The 17,283-nt window shown below is 37.7% G+C and overlaps 3 protein-coding genes across 5 annotated transcripts; 1 reads left to right on the plus strand and 2 right to left on the minus strand.

Moving 5' to 3' along the window:
- Positions 1 to 537: 537 nt before the first annotated feature.
- LOC126789599 (vesicle-associated membrane protein 721-like) lies at positions 538 to 3,363 on the minus strand. 2 transcript variants are annotated; one of them, XM_050515801.1, is made up of 6 exons: positions 3,345 to 3,363; positions 3,099 to 3,309; positions 2,475 to 2,616; positions 2,265 to 2,385; positions 1,221 to 1,283; positions 538 to 893 (listed from the first exon to the last, which is right to left on the minus strand). In XM_050515801.1, exons 2-6 carry the CDS (start codon positions 3,286 to 3,288, stop codon positions 744 to 746), a joined length of 666 nt encoding a protein of 221 aa, XP_050371758.1. In that variant the 5' UTR covers positions 3,289 to 3,309; positions 3,345 to 3,363; the 3' UTR covers positions 538 to 743. The 2 variants fall into 2 exon arrangements, with proteins under 2 accessions (XP_050371758.1, XP_050371757.1); XM_050515800.1 differs by lacking the exon at positions 3,345 to 3,363 and having other exon boundaries at positions 3,099 to 3,338.
- Positions 3,364 to 4,489: 1,126 nt separating this feature from the next.
- Positions 4,490 to 8,467, minus strand: LOC126787919 (protein OSB4, chloroplastic-like). Its single transcript, XM_050513840.1, is given in 10 exon segments — positions 4,490 to 4,841; positions 4,843 to 4,950; positions 5,081 to 5,145; positions 5,360 to 5,507; positions 5,585 to 5,688; positions 5,829 to 5,967; positions 6,085 to 6,188; positions 7,351 to 7,444; positions 7,865 to 8,003; positions 8,102 to 8,467. Coding segments are annotated over 10 exon segments (1,299 nt in total). The 5' UTR covers positions 8,428 to 8,467; the 3' UTR covers positions 4,490 to 4,769.
- Positions 8,468 to 9,466: 999 nt separating this feature from the next.
- On the plus strand, positions 9,467 to 14,562 carry LOC126787941 (uncharacterized). Of its 2 annotated transcripts, XM_050513866.1 has the most exons (16): positions 9,469 to 9,699; positions 9,795 to 9,839; positions 9,921 to 9,961; positions 10,054 to 10,135; positions 10,406 to 10,450; positions 10,708 to 10,764; positions 11,164 to 11,223; positions 11,309 to 11,436; positions 11,796 to 12,057; positions 12,139 to 12,205; positions 12,357 to 12,427; positions 12,497 to 12,586; positions 13,425 to 13,533; positions 13,696 to 13,787; positions 13,972 to 14,077; positions 14,268 to 14,562. In XM_050513866.1, the coding sequence occupies exons 1-16, from the start codon at positions 9,568 to 9,570 to the stop codon at positions 14,390 to 14,392; spliced, it is 1,512 nt and encodes a 503-aa protein (XP_050369823.1). In that variant the 5' UTR covers positions 9,469 to 9,567; the 3' UTR covers positions 14,393 to 14,562. The 2 variants fall into 2 exon arrangements, with proteins under 2 accessions (XP_050369824.1, XP_050369823.1); XM_050513867.1 differs by lacking the exon at positions 12,497 to 12,586 and having other exon boundaries at positions 9,467 to 9,699.
- The last annotated feature ends 2,721 nt before the right edge of the window (positions 14,563 to 17,283 follow it).

Below are 17,283 nucleotides of genomic sequence, written 5' to 3' on the forward strand. Positions count from 1 at the left end.
CTTGTCCGCGGCTTCCCCGGCGCGTCGGAGCATCACCGGAGCTGTATTTTACGGTCGAGTGTGCTGAAGAACCTCGCCAAGTTCGCGGGCTACTCGGAGGAAACCCCGTTCGCGTGGGAGTGAAGATTGGGCGTATTATTTGTTGGGTTGTTAAAGGCTACAAGACTCGAACGGGTGACCTACTTGCAAAAGGAACGTGAAGACGCGGGTGACTACTATTACAACGAGCCATTTGGCCTACTGAAGCTATTTGGTTCTGCAAGCTATTTTATTATTATTTATCTACGGTGTTGGCAAAGAAGCCAACAATGCTGTATATGTGAATTCATCTTTTTCCATACATTTTAAAGATGAGCAGGAGCTTTTTTAAGAATTTGTCCAAATGGTCTAAAATGCCGTATGCAATCGACTACTTGAACTGGTAAAAATCGAAACTGTGATTACCAGTCTCCTAACCTTGCAACAATAGATTATGAATTTGTGACGCGGATACATAAAATAGACCTGGATTTAACGAATTGGGAAACCATTTCGAGATGAGAGAATAAGCAACTTCATCATGCATTCTAAGAACAAAGTAGTAAAATATATAGGGAGTTCCATTCACACAAAAAATACGCTTTCTCCTACTACCCACATATATCTGGAAATCAACTGTTGTTTTCACGGAGTACAGAGTTGCTTATAATAACACATAATCTCAGAAGTTGGGGTTGACAAGACAAGACGCTTTGGCCAAAGGCTCATTTTCCGCAGTTGAAACCATGGCAAACTGAGAGGATAATGATGAGGATCAATGCAATCAGAATTCCCAAGACAATCAGCTTCACCTTCATGTTCTGCAGCCACATCTTCCTTCTCATTTTAGTACCAACATTCCGGAAGTCTTGTGCCTGTAAGCAGAGAGTTTAACCCAAATTTAGAACATTTTCAAGGGGAAAAAAGAAATGAAGAACAGGGGGAAATAAACCCTATATTTAAACAAAAACATTGCACTTGCAATCTCTTAAAACTTGGGCAGCAGCTAACACCACATGGACTGTTCAATTTCATTTAGATGATTATGCTTTTGTCTTAAAAATATATATATGCTTTTAATTACCACAAACTAGAGTCTCAGAATAAGACTTCAACCAAAAACCGCTTCTGTAACTGTAAAATAATATAATAAATATGTACAAAATTTTGTTCCAAGTACAAATTCACAGTAATATGATGACCTGATGATGAAGGGTCTCAGTCTTATCAACCAAAAGCTCTATCTTTTCTCCTCTATCCAAAACCTGCATAGAAACAAAAAATGAAGATATGAGACAATTTTTCCACAATATGTCTGAGTCAAGAACATGGTATGAACTATGCTATAGAATCTCTTGGGAGACATACAAGTCTAGCCAATGACTTCTGTTCTCTTTGTATCTAAGAATCAATGTGTAAGGACCCAATACAACATAATGAGCAGATTTACATGTTGCTTATAAGTATAATCTCCATCACAATGCTAAAATGTAGTTTATAAAGAAGCACTAATAGATACTTAATTCATGCAGGTTTCTTTGAAGATAAATTTCGACCATCAGTGACATGTTCCTCCAAATTTACCTTCTTCTTTTTTTGGACAATTCCTGCAAATTTACTGTCTTCCTCAAAACCAAGACCATTGGAATTCTCACTGACTATAACACTAATTCTGGTGAATGCGTATCCACCATTGTTGTACTTATCATTCCCTGGCTAAAACATTGTATCTAATTTAACTAAATTAAAAGTTTCTGTAAAGACTATCCGGTTTATTCTAAGAATGTGCAGAACAAATGATCAAATGTATTTCTTTATGCAGTCCAGAAAAGATTTTCAATTTAGGCTTGTTTGCGTTGTCTCAACATTGGAGACAAACACCTTTATTCTAAAGCCTGGTACCACATTCCCATTTCAGCTACCATTGGGACACAGCACTCATTGTTGTAGGACAATAGGATTCTAAGCAGACAAAACAAGCGCTCAGTCACATGCACATTTTTTGACATGTTTGTGTGTGCATGAAGAACATTGTCAGTCATAAACTTTTCTGTAAGTTCTCTTAAAAATCTAAAATCCAATATCATACAACTAACGAAAAAGAAAGCAACTGGACAGCAAAGAATTGAATAAAATAAATAAATAAACGCCTCAAGGTAAGGCAGTTGGAGCAAATAATACTGTATCCTGTCCATGGCAAAATAATCTATTGAAGACAAGCGATACAGTTTAACCAAGCAAACTACCTTTTCAATGTTCTCCATCATAACACCTTTAACTTCTGAGACCTGGGCCTTAACCTTAGCGAGCTTGCTTATCTCTTCAGGATGATCAACACAGTATTGCATATGTTCCTTCAACTTCGAGCTGCAAATAATAAAAAAAATAAAATCAGCAAATTCAAGCAAACAAAATGTAATCACCACGCCATCAATAACCGTAATCAGGCCCCGTACCCAAACTCCTTGTTGAGACTGTTGGCAGCAGCTGTGGCAGCCTTCCCACCACCGTATTTCGCAACAAAATCATCCTTCACACGCTCCAGAAAAGCAATAGGCACTTGTCTTCCAGCTGATTCATCCGCCACCACACAGTATGCTGCAACAGCACAAAATCCAATTCAGTGTAACCGTCTCAAACTTCTAATCGACAGCAACAAGTACTTAAAAACACCGAATTCTAAGATAATACACCTACGCAATAGAGCTCAACAAATCCTTAGGTATCCAATAGACCAATATAATGTGCTACATTATCTATCAGCACTTCAACATCTCACAATGAAACATATATGAATCTACAGTATGCTTACAATGAAACCTATATGAATCATTTATACACAAAGAGACTTAATATGTGTACAAAATCGAAATCCGAATCCGAAACAAGCAGAAGATCCAAGATCTGGAAACCACATGCTGTTCCGAATCCAAACATCACCGCCACAACTCAAAATTCACATAAACAGACTAGAGATTTGGCATTCAAAACAGATCTAGAAGCGAGCGATTAGGCACGAGAAACGAAAGCATCAGAGTTAAATTTCAACGGAGAAGAGAGGGAGGGAGGGAGGGGCGTACTGAAGCCATTGTCGACGAGGTAGTTGAAGGTGTGGGCGTCGCAGTTGTAGGTGAACTTGTTGTTGGTGGCGGGAAGCTTCTGGAGGCACTGGAAGGCTATGGAGTTGAAATTGCCGCTGAATTCGGTGTACTCGGCTAGAATCACCGTGCCTCGCGCCACGAACGCGTAGATCAGCGACTTCTGCGCCATCCCACCGCTTCGCTTCTCTCTTCTTCTTCTTCTTCTTCTTCTCTTCTCTTCTCTTCTCTTCTCTTCTCTTCTCTTCTGGTGAGTGGTGACACTCAACAACAGTGAGGGAGATTTTGCAGTGCGCTTTTTCTTTTGCTTTTTGGTATTTTTGATTGTGTGTGTGTTATAAGCGCACCCTTTTTTGTTTCTCTCAGAGAGGGATGATGGAAAAGGTAAAGTTATAGGGTGGGTTTAATCACTTTAATGAGGTTTTAAAGTGGAAAGAGAGAGAGAGAGAGAGAGAGAGATTGATTGCTTGATTATGAATTTAAATTAGATTTTGAGAGATGTTTGCGCTTGGGGAAAGTTTCTGTGAGGTTGCCCTCATGTGAGATTCATGAGCTCTTTTCGATTCATGATCATTTACGTCCTATGTATCTGAATTTTTAGATACAAGACAAGGGGTAAGATTACATGAGATGCGCTTGATTACTATAAGAATGAACTCGTATGTTATTTAAGAATGAATGCATCTACCTGATAAAATTAATGTACAAATATGTGAATTAGGTTGGTAGATTCTCATTTTCATATTTAAAATATTTTTCGTTTTAGATTTAACATTCAATATAGACGAATCTTGCACGGTTAAAGTTGACAGGCACATTCAGAAAACTTGAGAACGCATAATTCAATCGACAGTGACATGGTTCTATATTACACAAAATATGACGCCTAACAGTAGTTAATAAAAATAAAATACTATAATTACCACAACTCTATAAGAAAAAAATATACAAAGACTAAAAATTCGAACCAGATCTTGTTCTAATATAAAAAAAAAGTGAGGCTAGGTTTGGCATGTGGTTAGTGACAAAGCAATTCATGGATGTGAATCTAAAGCCGTGTGATTCCTCGGACTCGCTTTGAGTGGCCTGGTTCAGGTGTTCTGTAGGAACTGGTCTGCTACCGGAGTTGTATAGAAGTAACATAAAATACATAATAATAATGGAGGTGGTAAAGCATCAATTTGCCCCACCCGGAACGTCACCGTTAAAATGTCACACACGCCCTCAACAAGTGAAATGATGCACAAGTCTTGCGTACCCGTGCTTATCGTTTCACCTTTCATGTCAATTTGTATTTGTCACGCTCTAGTTGTGGCTCATTCCAATCTTCCTATACAGGTTCTTCAATCCTTATCTCAAAGACTCAAACTATCAGCCAAACTTGATTGAAATTTCATTGATAGTTTAATATACAGCCTAACAAACTGTTCAAACTTCACAAGAAATCCACAAATGTGAGATTGCAGTAGACATTACTCATAAGTATTGCAGCAACAGAATATAGGAGTACAGGACTTCTCTACCATTTTGATTCTCTCTGCCTATCCCCATCCGTTTTGTATGCTCTATTTCTCTAACCTCGAACATCGAACTAATGGAGGATGTAAGAAGTTGGAATGAGCTTATAAACACTAGAGTAGCTGCCAAAAAATTTCAAACACCGTTAACGGATCCTTGCATGTTTATAGGAAGAGGCACATTCGTATCATCAGTTTGTCGCAATTGGCAGTGTTTTTAAAGGTGGCAGCATGGGGATCGCCCATTCCGGTGAACTGCTAAGCCACAGTGCTTCTTTAGTTTCTTTGTGCTTAAAGTCTGGAGCTTTTGCATTCCGCTGTGAAAGTAAATGTAGCAAAGCAAAACATTAATCAAACAAGTAATGAAGGGAAAGGAGACCATGCAAGATAGATCAGAATCTGTTTGCCAATAAAAAAAAAAGATAGATCAGAATCTGCACAATTTACCTTATCCAATCTGTTGTCCCACCATTTATCTGGGTTTTCCACCAAGTCCTTCCAGGATTTATCACCTAAATTGAGGCAGAGTAACAAAGCGGATATTAGATTGAACAAGATTAGACATCTTCATAACCCTCCAAATTCTTCACTATCCTTAATTTTCCTTATATATTGGTTTAATCAAGTTCAACATCCGCATTGAAGCAAGCAAGACTTCTTTTGACCAAGTAGGACACAAACAATGAGTTTCATTTTCAAGCTAAAGCCATTAAATTCCATGCTCACCTCTACCCTCATTTGATTGGTTGGACTTCAGAACTGGAACATCAAACTTCTTGCCTTTAAGCTCTGACAAAACCCACCGTGGTGCCTTGTTAAGCCAGATTGCATGCCCACCATCATTCCGCTTGAAATCAGGGTAAGTTTGCTTCACCTGTAAAGACAGTAGAGGTGTCATATAATGCACTAGTATATCAATCAGAAAACAAATACACATGACGGGTTTCTTACCAATTTATTATGCTTTAGATCACGGTAGTCCTCCCATTGTTTTGAATTGTCAAGAAGGTCTTTCCAAGTATCTAACGTAGAGTCCACATCTTCCTTCAAACTGGCTGAAAAACCAATCAGTCCCTCCTTTGTTGTCAGTACTAAGATTATGTTTCAGTGAAAAATTACATTTCAAAGTTTATTTAATAAATTCAACCAAGAACTGAAAACAGAACACGAAATCTTTCATTATACCAACACTTACTTTCAGAACTATGTGATATCGGTTTTTGATCAAATGTCAATGAATCTAACTTATGCCTGATCCAATCAGGAGTTGATTCATCAATGATACGTAACTCGCCATTACTCTTACACTCAAAGGCTGCAGCCTTTAGGGAACCCTGAGCACAAATTATAAAGTGTATAAGAAAATATTTACAAACGATTCTATGAAATAATAACACCAATTGCACAAAAAATAAAAATGTCAACTGAAATAAACCACATATAATTGTTACCTCTTTTGACCTGACAAGCCACCACTCATGAGGCTTGGCAAGGATGTCTTTCCACACACGGAGATCCTTCAATGATTCATTCATATCATTCTTTCCACTTGCCACTACAAAAGAGTATATATGAGAAGAGCTAGAGGTTGTAAAAGGAAAAGCAGTGTAGCAATTCAGTTTTAGACTATGATGGCATCATCAAGAGTAAACTACAATGGTGCATCTATGTGAATGATGGCATCATTAGACGTGCACGTCTGCCTTTTTTTTTTCGGGTATCATTATTGGAATTATCAATAATACTTAAATAATTCAATCTGGGCGACACCAAATTGCTAATAGGATATTACTTTGCATCTAGAGAACATATAGATCGTAAAGAGAATCTTCCCTATTTTAGATCAAATGAAAGTGTTACCAAACCAAAATAAGCTAAACCAAGCGTCTGAGAATGGGGATTAGTTCAACTGCACACTAAATTTTACATGACCAAATAAGCATGTCAGCTTCATGGTTCTTGAATCAAACTCCTAGCATTCGAGTAAAGGTGAACATCTAATGCAAAATGTATGCAACATCTAAAACTATATCTAGGTTTCTTGTGTTTTAATACTGTAAATATCTTCTGAAAGATTAACAACCCAAACAGAAATTCTTCCTAAATTCTTTCCTATTTCAGGATCCAGCCGCCAACTATTCAGATGAACTCTTCACACCACTAGACAGCCGCAAAATAGTTTGGCTAGGCTCTGTGGCTGAAAGTTATGATACCAAAATTCTACAAGGCTTTTGGCTACCAAGTTAGCCTTCAGAAAATGCAAATACATTAATTTGTCTTCCTACGGCTGAAGCACTATATACCTCCAGTAGAATATAATAACTCTGACAGACGTGACCTATACACTCAAGATTTAAGAAATCATAAAACATCGGAATGCCAACTTCCTGATATTGATTCTACTTCCCTTCTTAATACAAATATATAAGATTTATGGAAGACATAGGGAAGGCTAATCTTGAGACATGCATACAATTTTATTTATATGCTTCTTTTTTTATGCATCTTCCCCTAGATGTCAAAGCAATATACATATCACAAATATAGAACACCAAACTTGAGTATGGGTTAATGAAATTATATCAATTTACTTGTCAATCTTATCAGCATGAAGTATACCCAGATTTAATATCAATTAAAACAGGTCTTTCATATTTGAGTGCATTTATATTTGCACAAAACATAAGGTACTATGAATTACTAATGAGATGATTTACCAGTGTGATCAAAGCTCCTTTCTTCACTGCCATCTTTGGATCTTTTATTCATCGGAAAAGACTCCTCAACAAAGTTGAGCGTATCCACCTTAACCTAACAAGGTTGGGCCTTAAATGTTAGATATAATACATACACGATAAGTGCAGAAGACACTCAGAAAAATTCTACCAGAGTTGCTAAAGTGACGTGTAACTAATATTGACCTATAAGTTCCAACAATGCAAAAGCAGCAAAACTGAAGCGCTGAAAATGGCTTCATCGAATCAATTCAGCTAAATTACTCCTCCGACCCTCATAAACTAACGAGGTTGCTTCTCTTTTATCAATAAAAACACCAACATTACCATGCTTCTCATCATATCATACCTTCTCAACTAAATGATCACAATCTCTAGACCTCATAACCACTCAACGCTAATCAGTAAGCAACATCATCACTAAAACTTCAAACCAACGCACTAGACCACACTAAAATTCCGCACATTTATATAAAAGGGTCCAGCAACAACTCACCTGTAAACGAGCCTCACCCTCACCAGCCATAATATGATTCAAATCCGACCTCAAACCTCCGGAAACAAAAACATAGTCCCCACTTTTCACATGCAAACTCGCAACATGAGCCAAATCCCCCTCGAAAATAATCGGAATCCTATCACCACCACCAACAACAAAAAGCCACGAACTTTAAACCCTTCTAACTAAAACAAACCAAACCCAACTCTTCAAAAAGCTCAAAGTCGTTATTACCGGAGAGACCTGGTCGAAGAAGACGCGGAGAGAACGGTGGAGGCAAAGAAAGCGCCGTCGGGGGCAGTGTGGGCAGTAAGCGGGGAGGTGACGTGGCCGGTGAGGCGGACGGAGTTGGCGACTTTGGGCTGGAAGGGGACTTGGGAGGGGCGAGGGAAGGTGGGCTTGGTGGAGGGCGGAGTAAAGCGTGGGGTGGAGATGGTGTGGGTGTTTGGGGTTTTGGGTTTAGTGAAGGAGGACCAGGAGGTGGTGGAGAAGTGGGAGAGTAAGGGAGGGAGTGGAAGGCGTTTGGTTAAGGGGGTTGATCGGAGGCGGAGGGAGTTCATGGCGGTGGGAGTGGAGAGGAGGAGTGAAGGTGTGGCCGGCCGGGTGAAGGGACAGACAAATAGTGTACTTTTTGGTAAGTGAGGAACAAATTGGCATGTGACCTTTGTTGAAGCCATACCTGTATGATTCAATCACAAAATGACTAAAACATAGTTGCTTTGTGAATTGTGACCTTTTGATATAAAAATGTATCTCTATCTTGGTGTTAATCAATGACTGCTCAACATTGTCCTTTCTATACTTGTTGTTAGAGTGATTATAAGACATTGGAGGATACTAATTTTTGAATGGGGCGTATTAGACTTGGAAACCTGCAACCATAGATGGAGTGTACTCACTTGTCACATATTAAATAGGAGATGTTTTCGAATTCAAACACTTGAGGCTGCCTCAACTAATGGTGATAAACTCTAAATACTTGGTTCTTGTTAGCACTTATAGAACTGGTTGAGATTGTACTTAACTAAGTGCCCCATCATTAGTTAAGTACACTCTCAATACTTGGTTCTTGTTAGCACTTATGGAACTGGTTGTTATGTGAACTCTAAACATCTCAGGTAAACAAATGCAATAAGAAATCTTATTATCATGTCTTGACATGCAATTCAATTGTATTTATCACTATTGTATTTGTATCAATGATCAATATATCTGACCTCAATTCTCTTTTATGTTCTTCAATATAAAATTATAAATACACTTTCTCAAACAATCAAACATGTCAAATACATTCGTTATGAAATCAATATCATAGCACACTGGAAACACAAAAAAAATCATTCAACTTATAATCGATAAAAAAAGTTACTAATGTTTTAAGAGCGTTGAAACATGAATTTTTTTTCTTCAGGGAATTGAAGATCAAATAATTTAATTCGCTTCTGATTCAGATAATTTTCGATGCATGGGACCATATTCACATAGTATGAACATCTTGAATTATAAAAAATCATATATAAATACACGGTAAATCATATATATAAATTATTTTTAATAGTTAAGAAAAGATGACGAACCAGATTTTTGCTTGTGTTCTAGCTTAAACCTTTGTTTGGAGAAACATCTCGTCCCTTCCCAACTCAACATTATAAACCAAGTGCCGCAAAAACATACCTTGCAAAACTCGAACACCAACCAAAATGGAAGCAGCAGCAGGTAACAAAGACCAAATCGTCGACGTCCGCTCCGTCGTCGAAGCCGTCTCCGCCGACGACTCCTCCGACGCCCCTCTCTACAAAGTCGAAAGCCTCTGTATGCGTTGCGGCGAAAACGTATGCTCTCCCCTCTCCCTCAAAATCACTCCTTTTCTTTCTTTCTCTGATTCTGATTGATTAAAGTTTCGATTTTTAATATCTACATCTTGCAGGGCACAACCAGCTTCTTGTTCACTGTAATCCCAAACTTCAGAAAGGTGATTCCTTTATTTGATTTCATCAGTCTTCTTCAGCTTCTGCTCATTGTTGTGGCTATAAATCTTTGTTTTTGAGTACAGATTTTGCTTTCGGCTTTCGAGTGTCCCCATTGCAATGAGAGGTGGAACTATGTGCTTCACATATTTGATTGTTTCTTCGATTGGTTTAGTTTTGTGGAGTGGAGGTTTAAAGTTTTGTTTTTGTTGATTTTAGGAATAATGAGGTTCAGTTTGCTGGTGAGCTTCAACCCAAGGGATGTACCTACCGCTTGGAGGTGCCTTCCGGGGATCCCAAGGTTAGTCCCTTCAGTGTTATTTACCGACATTATACTCTTATGTCGCAACGTAAAGAATTTTTGGAACTGAAATTTAAATGTAGGAATGGAACTGCTAATAACTAGTGAGTAATTAGTCATAAAGTACTTACCCACTAGTTATTTTGTAAGAGTTTTAGTTGGAATTTGATGATATCTGCGCATAGCTTGATGCCTTGTGTAGTGTCTTATGTGTGTTGTTTACCCAAAGTTGTCGAGTAATTCACTTAATGAGCTTTTGTTTTTATGCAGATGCTTAATAGACAAGTGGTGAAATCTGAGTTTGCTACTATCAAGGTACTTGAAATGGATCTCTAGTTCTTGATGGTCTCGTGCATAATTTCTGTTTTATCTTGCGCTTGGGAAGTAATAGTTTTCTAAATTTCAATGTTAAATTGACATTACAAATGTGTATTTACACATGGTACAAATGTTGATGTACATTTTTGTAGTGTACACGGATCATAAGATCATTTTTGTTGTCTCTCTTGTCTGCAATAATTGCTTCTACAATGGAATTGAGTTTTTCATTTCTTCTGTTTTTCTTAATGCAGATTCCTGAATTAGATTTTGAGATTCCTCCAGAGTCTCAGAGTGGTTCGTTGTCTACGGTATTCTTTTACTTCCTCTGTTTCTCCAGGAGGTTATAGTTTGCTGCTTTATTATCTAATAGACATCTTAAGTTCTGTAGTTGCTACGGATTTCTTATATTACCAGTCTAGTGATACTGCTGCAGGTGATACATCATATTGTTATGGTCTTTAGTAAAAGTTTTTTTCTAGAATGGATGTCAATTGTAAAAAGTGACACTGATGATATTGGGAAGCAGTCAGTTTTCGGCTAGGTCTGGTTGGGTGATGATATATAGATGGATAGGTTAAATTCTTTTGGAGAAGACTTTTGTAAATGTGTAGCTTTTGTATATTATTATTTTTCTTCTCCCTAGAAGTCCCTCCCTCCAATCACCTTCATTACTTATATGTCTTGCATTCTTGTGATTATTTATTTAGGTGGAAGGGATATTATTACGAGCAGCGGATGAGCTGCAGGCCCTTCAAGGAGAACGCAAGGTTCATCAACAAGTCTTACATTCATTCTTCAGTGCTTGGTTATATTTTACTATATAGTTACATGATATCTTGTTGGCTTTTCCAGAGAGTGGATCCTCATACCGCTGAAGCTATTGACCAATTTTTAATAAAGCTGAGAGCATGCGCAACGGCAGATTCATCTTTCACTTTCGTTTTAGATGACCCTTCGGGAAACAGCTTTATTGAGAACCTGTAAGATTCTTTAATTTTTTCGGGTAATAGTAGTACTTCTCTACAATTTTTTTATATCTTCAACTGGTCTCGCTGTAAGATAAGTTCTTTAAAGGGTAGCCTAGTTGTGTGTTTAAGCAGGATCACTTTTCAAAATTATGGTTTTCGACTAGTGCTGTCTGAGATATTGCATCTCCATGAGCTTATCTTCCCTTCTTTTTTCTTGCTTAGAGAGTGTAGAGACTTATCTCGGCATGCAACATGTTAAATTGCTATTTGCACTGTTTTGTTGCCATCTAGTTATCTCTTGTTGATAAATTTGGAGCATTAATTGTCAAGACTCTTTCCTGTGACTGAGGATATAATTTTTATGTGATCAGGTTTGCTCCATCCCTTGATCCATCACTAAGTATCAAATTTTATGAGCGATCTCCGGAGCAACAATCAGTGCTAGGGTATGTTGTTGACTCATCACAAACAGGACATGCTCATGATATAGAAGCAACGAATCCAATTGGTTCTGACCAGGAGCAAAGAGTACCACATGGTTCAATTGGTGCAGTAGCTGGTCATCGAGCCATTGCTCAGAGTAATACTGAGGAAATTTCTGAAGCTTTGTTTCGATACTCTGCACCAGAGGAGGTACGTTCAATTAGTAAATAAGATTTGGTATGTGCCCATCTGTAAATTTCTTAAAGGTACATTTCTGTTGTATGTCAACAGGTGATGACTTTCCCATCAACGTGCGGAACTTGTGCGGCAAAGTGTGAGACTCGAATGTTTGTCACCAGTATCCTTTTTCTTGACCCTTTAGATTGGGAAAAGAGTTTGTTATTTTATGAGCTAATTTCTCCATTCGGTTGAGTTTAAAATATTTGGGTGGTGACGTGTATGTGTTTCTATTTTGTGTAATTCGCAAGACTTTTCTTAACAATGCACAGACATCCCATACTTCCAACAAGTAATTGTCATGGCATCCACATGTGACGCTTGTGGTTACCGCAATTCTGAGGTTTGTATTGATCTGCTTGTTCTCTTCTCTTTCCCATGCTCCAATGGTAATTGTTGCTCTCTTGTGCAGGTGAAGCCTGGTGGAAGAATTCCCGATAAAGGAAAGAAAATTACTCTTTGCGTAAAGAATGTTAAGGATCTTAGTCGTGATGTCATAAAGGTATATGCTTTGTTCTTATTGTTTGTTATCAACATTACATTTATTTCATATACCAGTGAGATGTGTCCGACATTGCAGCTTTCTAGGGTGGAACCCTCTGGTTGGGGTGAAAATGAATTGGCATAATGGAATTTTTGGGCCTTCTTCTTAAGATTGTAGGCCCATTTGAACTATCTCTGATTCAATTGTCAGAGGCTCGTAATTAAAATGTTATTACAGGATTAAACTTGATGGGGTTCTCTCTGCCTTCATTCTTTAAATTTCATGGTCCGAGCTTTCTGTAGTACATATGTTCTGGATGTAGATTACTTTATGCTGGATAATAGCCATGTTCAAAAGTTACAATACCTGTTGTGAGTTTGAAACTTCAGGCTGCTGTATTATTGAGAGATTCTTTACCTTTATGGAGGTCAGTTTCGATGATTCAAGATTAGATTCAAGAGTTACGGATGATACCTTGGATTCTAAGTGGTACAGTGGGGTTGAAAACCATAAAGAGGATGTTTTTTGAGTTTTTGCAGATGATAAATCTCTCAAATTTTATGTAGAATTGATATACTTCCAAAGCAGAGGGTGGCATTTGGAAACCAGAAATCCAGTAGTCAGTAGTCTGCCTTAGTTGCCTCTTGAAGCTGCAACTTGGAGATCATAATGCTGCAGTTGACATGCTTAATTGATTTCTTTATGATTTGAGGGTGAAACAGTTATTAGATAGGGGAGACTTCATTATAAATATACGAAGGATAATTTGGCTGATATCATCTACTCTGAGCTGAGCTGTTTAATTCTTTGTATAAAGTTCTATACCGTCGTCTGACAAACGTTTATGTTGGACCAGTCGGATACTGCAGGTGTGAAAATTCCGGAGCTTGATTTGGAGCTGGGTAGTGGGACTCTTGGAGGACTTGTCACAACTGTTGAAGGGTTGATCACGAAAATTTGTGAAAGTACGTGTTAGTTTTGAATTTGTGTACAGTCCTATCGTATGCTTCATTTTTACTTTCTTAATTTATATCAAGTAGGTTATAAATTTGGAACTTGATAGTGATATGTAACTTATATTGATTGGTCATGAGTTTGCATGATACATAATTATTCCTGCTGTGCAGGTCTGGAGAGAGTGCATGGATTTTCTTTTGGAGATAGTCATGATCAAAACAAGAAAAGCAAATGGTTAAACTTTACAGCACGTCTAAATAAGGTAGTTGATAGCCTGTTTAGTTAATGTTGAATAAACGATGAAGTTGTGGACTAGTTATTGTCACAATAGATGATAATTTGGATTAAAAACACTAATGTACAAGTTACAAGTTAGAACAATAAATTAGTTCCTTTGGTGATGAATTTTTTGTTGTTTGTTCATGACCTCTTTCTGTTAAATGCAGCTTCTGAGTTTAGAAGAGCCTTTTACTTTAATTCTTGATGATGCATTGGCCAACTCTTTCATTGCACCCGTGACTGATGATATGAAAGATGATCACCAGCTATTGTGTAAGTCCTCTCTTGCAGTCATCTGGACTGCCTGCTTTCACTAGTTAAATTACGTTATGTGATGTTTACACTCTTTTTCTTGCATTCGATTGATTAGACTACTAGTTATTCACTCCTTGCCAAGATCCTTATTAGACTGCTAATCTTATCCATCGTGTAACAATAATATTTATTCCCTCTATATCCTCAGTTAAGGAGTACGAGAGGTCATGGGAGCAGAACGAGGACTTGGGTCTAAATGATATCGATACCTCCTCCGCTGATGCTGCATACATTATTCAGGAGGCTGGGGCAGCAGACAAGACCCATTTGTAATTTATTTAGAACTGCGCCTCTTTCCATTTTTTTTTCTCGGGGGAAAGGTGAAGCTATTGCACAACAGTATTGTGTTAGCAATTTACTTGTATCTGGTTTAAGACAGCATATGGAGTATGGAATAATGTATCGGTCGTTCTTTATGAGTAATAATCAATTTTGAGACTGTAGAGTTATGCTTGATTAATGTCATAATGTACCTATGCCCTGGCCCTTTACTACCTTTTACTACCGATATTCTAACAATAATTAAAAGTTGGTATAAAAGTCCATTGTAATTGCCTGGGTCGTGGGAGTTACCCAGTTACGTTTGGTTCTCAGGTGTGGTAAATAATTTGTCTCAGCTCTCTCTAGCCACGTACCCTTAAAAGTTAAAACTTCTAAGAACTTACTGATCACCTGCAGTTTTGCTTGTGTTTAGAGCTAAACCCTGAACGTTGCCAATTAACTGGCAGAACCATCAACTTCGTCTTACGTACAGAACTACAAACGATACAGTTATGGATAAGCAAAGCATTATAAGGTTTGTTTCACTATTTAGTTTGTAATTAACTTCATCGACATCAGTAAGCACAAATGTGATATTTCGTCCATTAAGAGACATCAAATTATATCAGAGGATTTATCCTAGTTCTTTAAATGACAACGAGAACAATTTACCTTCTTGTTTCCTAGAAACAATTGTATACGCGGCGTGCGCCTACGTATTTAGAAGCCGTAAGCCAAACCGTATACCGGATACTCTCAACTTGTTTCCTCGTACTCTCGTAGGCTTTGATGGGAGTTGTGCAAGTATGGACATGGACTGTCCATAAGTGGAGGGTGTCACGTGTATTTGTTTACACACCCCCCTCACACATGGGATTCTCTTCATCGAGATTGCACCGAGGTTGGGCGTCCGAGGAGGGATTCTACCAAAAACAAAGACTGTTCGACCACATCCATCCAAGTTATAGTAATCGATTAATTTACTTACAAGTTACAAGTTGAGGAAAAATTTAAAAGATTACTACACTTATCGATATGTGGCTTCCATTATATATGATGGGGTTGAACCTACATTGTACTGTACTTACTGATCACCTGCAGACAAGCAAGTGTTTAGAACTTTACCGTTGCCAACTGCTCAATCAATCTTCCACTTTGCCATACAGTTATGGATGACAAAGAGTTCCCAGCAGAAAGCAGCATAATAAGGTTAATTTGTTACACTTGTATGAATCTTTGAGCATTTGCTCCTGGTTTTGAAGTAAATCATAAATCAAGTTCTCAATCGTCTGTTGTATATTTTTAATCTGTTTGATGGATTCATCATCTTTTTTTCCCTTCTTGTTGTCAGTGTTCATGACGATGAGGGTACTAATGTACTATCAGTGTTCACGGAGATGAGGGTAGCATCAAAGTTCACGACGCTAAGGTTGGACCTGCTGTTACTACAATGCTGTGTAGGAAAGTATGGAAAACACTTTATGGGGTTGTGGCATTCATTATTGGCGTAGTTATAATTTCTGTAGTGCTAGTTGGGGGCGTAGTAGCGATAGTTTCTGGCGTGCTAAAACGTATATATGTTTTTTCTATTGCCGGAAAAAGTACGGGACTTTGTTGAGGAAGCACTGGGATACGCTCTTGCTGTAGTTGGATCTTTTCTACTGTTAGTTGTGGGCGTCATAGTTATTCTACTTTGGCCATTGGCTTTCATAGCATCAAGGTGGAAAGGGATATTCATACTATCATGTCTAGCCGTGTCGTTTGATTCTTTGTTCCTTTACATTCCGATCATCGATGAGGAACACAACTGCCTTGGCACGGACATGCCGTTAAGGAATGTAGCACTGGCCCTCAGATCAGTTACAGACCTCACTTTCATATTCCATATTACATGTCTAATCTGTGGTCTCATGAACAAATGCCCCAGCTGGTCTGATTCTGGTCTGAATTGGGATCCAACACGGTTGTCTACCTCGGCTTTGAGACTGAAGAATGTCCAAGAGGCGATGACAAAGAAGATATCGTGGTTATCTTTCTCCGTCATAATCAACATTGTTGCTATTCTACCGTTCCCACAGGTAATTCGAGAAAACCAGCTACTTCATCTTTAAGTATACCATGCCATTTTAACTACAACATTTTGTCTACTTCAGCCAATTATTCTAGTTTTTTTTTATGAAGCCAATTATTCTAGTTGTTGTTGTAGCATGCAAAAATTAACAGGCAAAGAAAACCATTTTTGGTCAGAAATATAGATCTTATACTCCTGTTGCTACTGATATTGAGATTTTAGCCATTTAACCAACTCTATTCTCTTTTTGCACCAATTGATTTTTTGCAGTTGGCAGTAATAACTGGCTTTGTCAGAATGGGAAGTTTTTATAGATCACAGATTATGAACAAGGTTCTTGTTTTCCAATATTTCCTAAGGAGTTGCCAAATAATTCTATCCATTAAAAAGATGCATACAGCTGTAAAATGGTTCAAAGGTGCTGGCTACTTTCTCCTGTACTTCATTGCTAGCCATGTAAGTCTTCTTAAATTTCATTAGAATTCACTTTTTTCTTCCATTATATTGAATTATTTGAATTAATCATACTCAATGCTTAATTGTCACTCCTTGAATTTCTTTTACTCTAAATAAAGAATACATTTCAGTTTTACCCCTTTAATTACAATCAGATAAAACTTTTGATTTTGCATACACCACCTCTTTAATTACAATCAGAGAAAACTTTTGAATTTTGTCAATCTCTAATGTCTTTCTAAAGTATAAATTACAATCTGATTAAAAATAAAGTTGTGCTATTAACACACCATGAATTTCTATTCACACACCTTTTCCATTATTCTATCACTAAATTTTAATTTAATTTACAAATGCACCCCTCAAATTTACTTGA

This window comes from Argentina anserina, chromosome 3 (assembly GCF_933775445.1).
Source record: "Argentina anserina chromosome 3, drPotAnse1.1, whole genome shotgun sequence".
NCBI classification, from domain to species: Eukaryota; Viridiplantae; Streptophyta; class Magnoliopsida; order Rosales; family Rosaceae; genus Argentina; species Argentina anserina.

Coding starts and splice junctions, on each gene's coding strand:
- LOC126789599 (XM_050515801.1), bottom strand. CDS start 3,288: ATGGCGCAGAAGTCGCTGATCTACGCGTTCGTGGCGCGAGGCACGGTG. Junction 2,386..2,474: donor AGTCTCAACAAGGAGTTTGG/GTACGGGGCCTG, acceptor TATTATTTGCAG/CTCGAAGTTGAAGGAACATA. Junction 1,284..2,264: donor TGATGGAGAACATTGAAAAG/GTAGTTTGCTTG, acceptor GTTTCTATGCAG/GTTTTGGATAGAGGAGAAAA.
- LOC126787941 (XM_050513866.1), top strand. CDS start 9,568: ATGGAAGCAGCAGCAGGTAACAAAGACCAAATCGTCGACGTCCGCTCC. Junction 10,451..10,707: donor CTGAGTTTGCTACTATCAAG/GTACTTGAAATG, acceptor TTCTTAATGCAG/ATTCCTGAATTAGATTTTGA. Junction 11,224..11,308: donor CCCTTCAAGGAGAACGCAAG/GTTCATCAACAA, acceptor TGGCTTTTCCAG/AGAGTGGATCCTCATACCGC.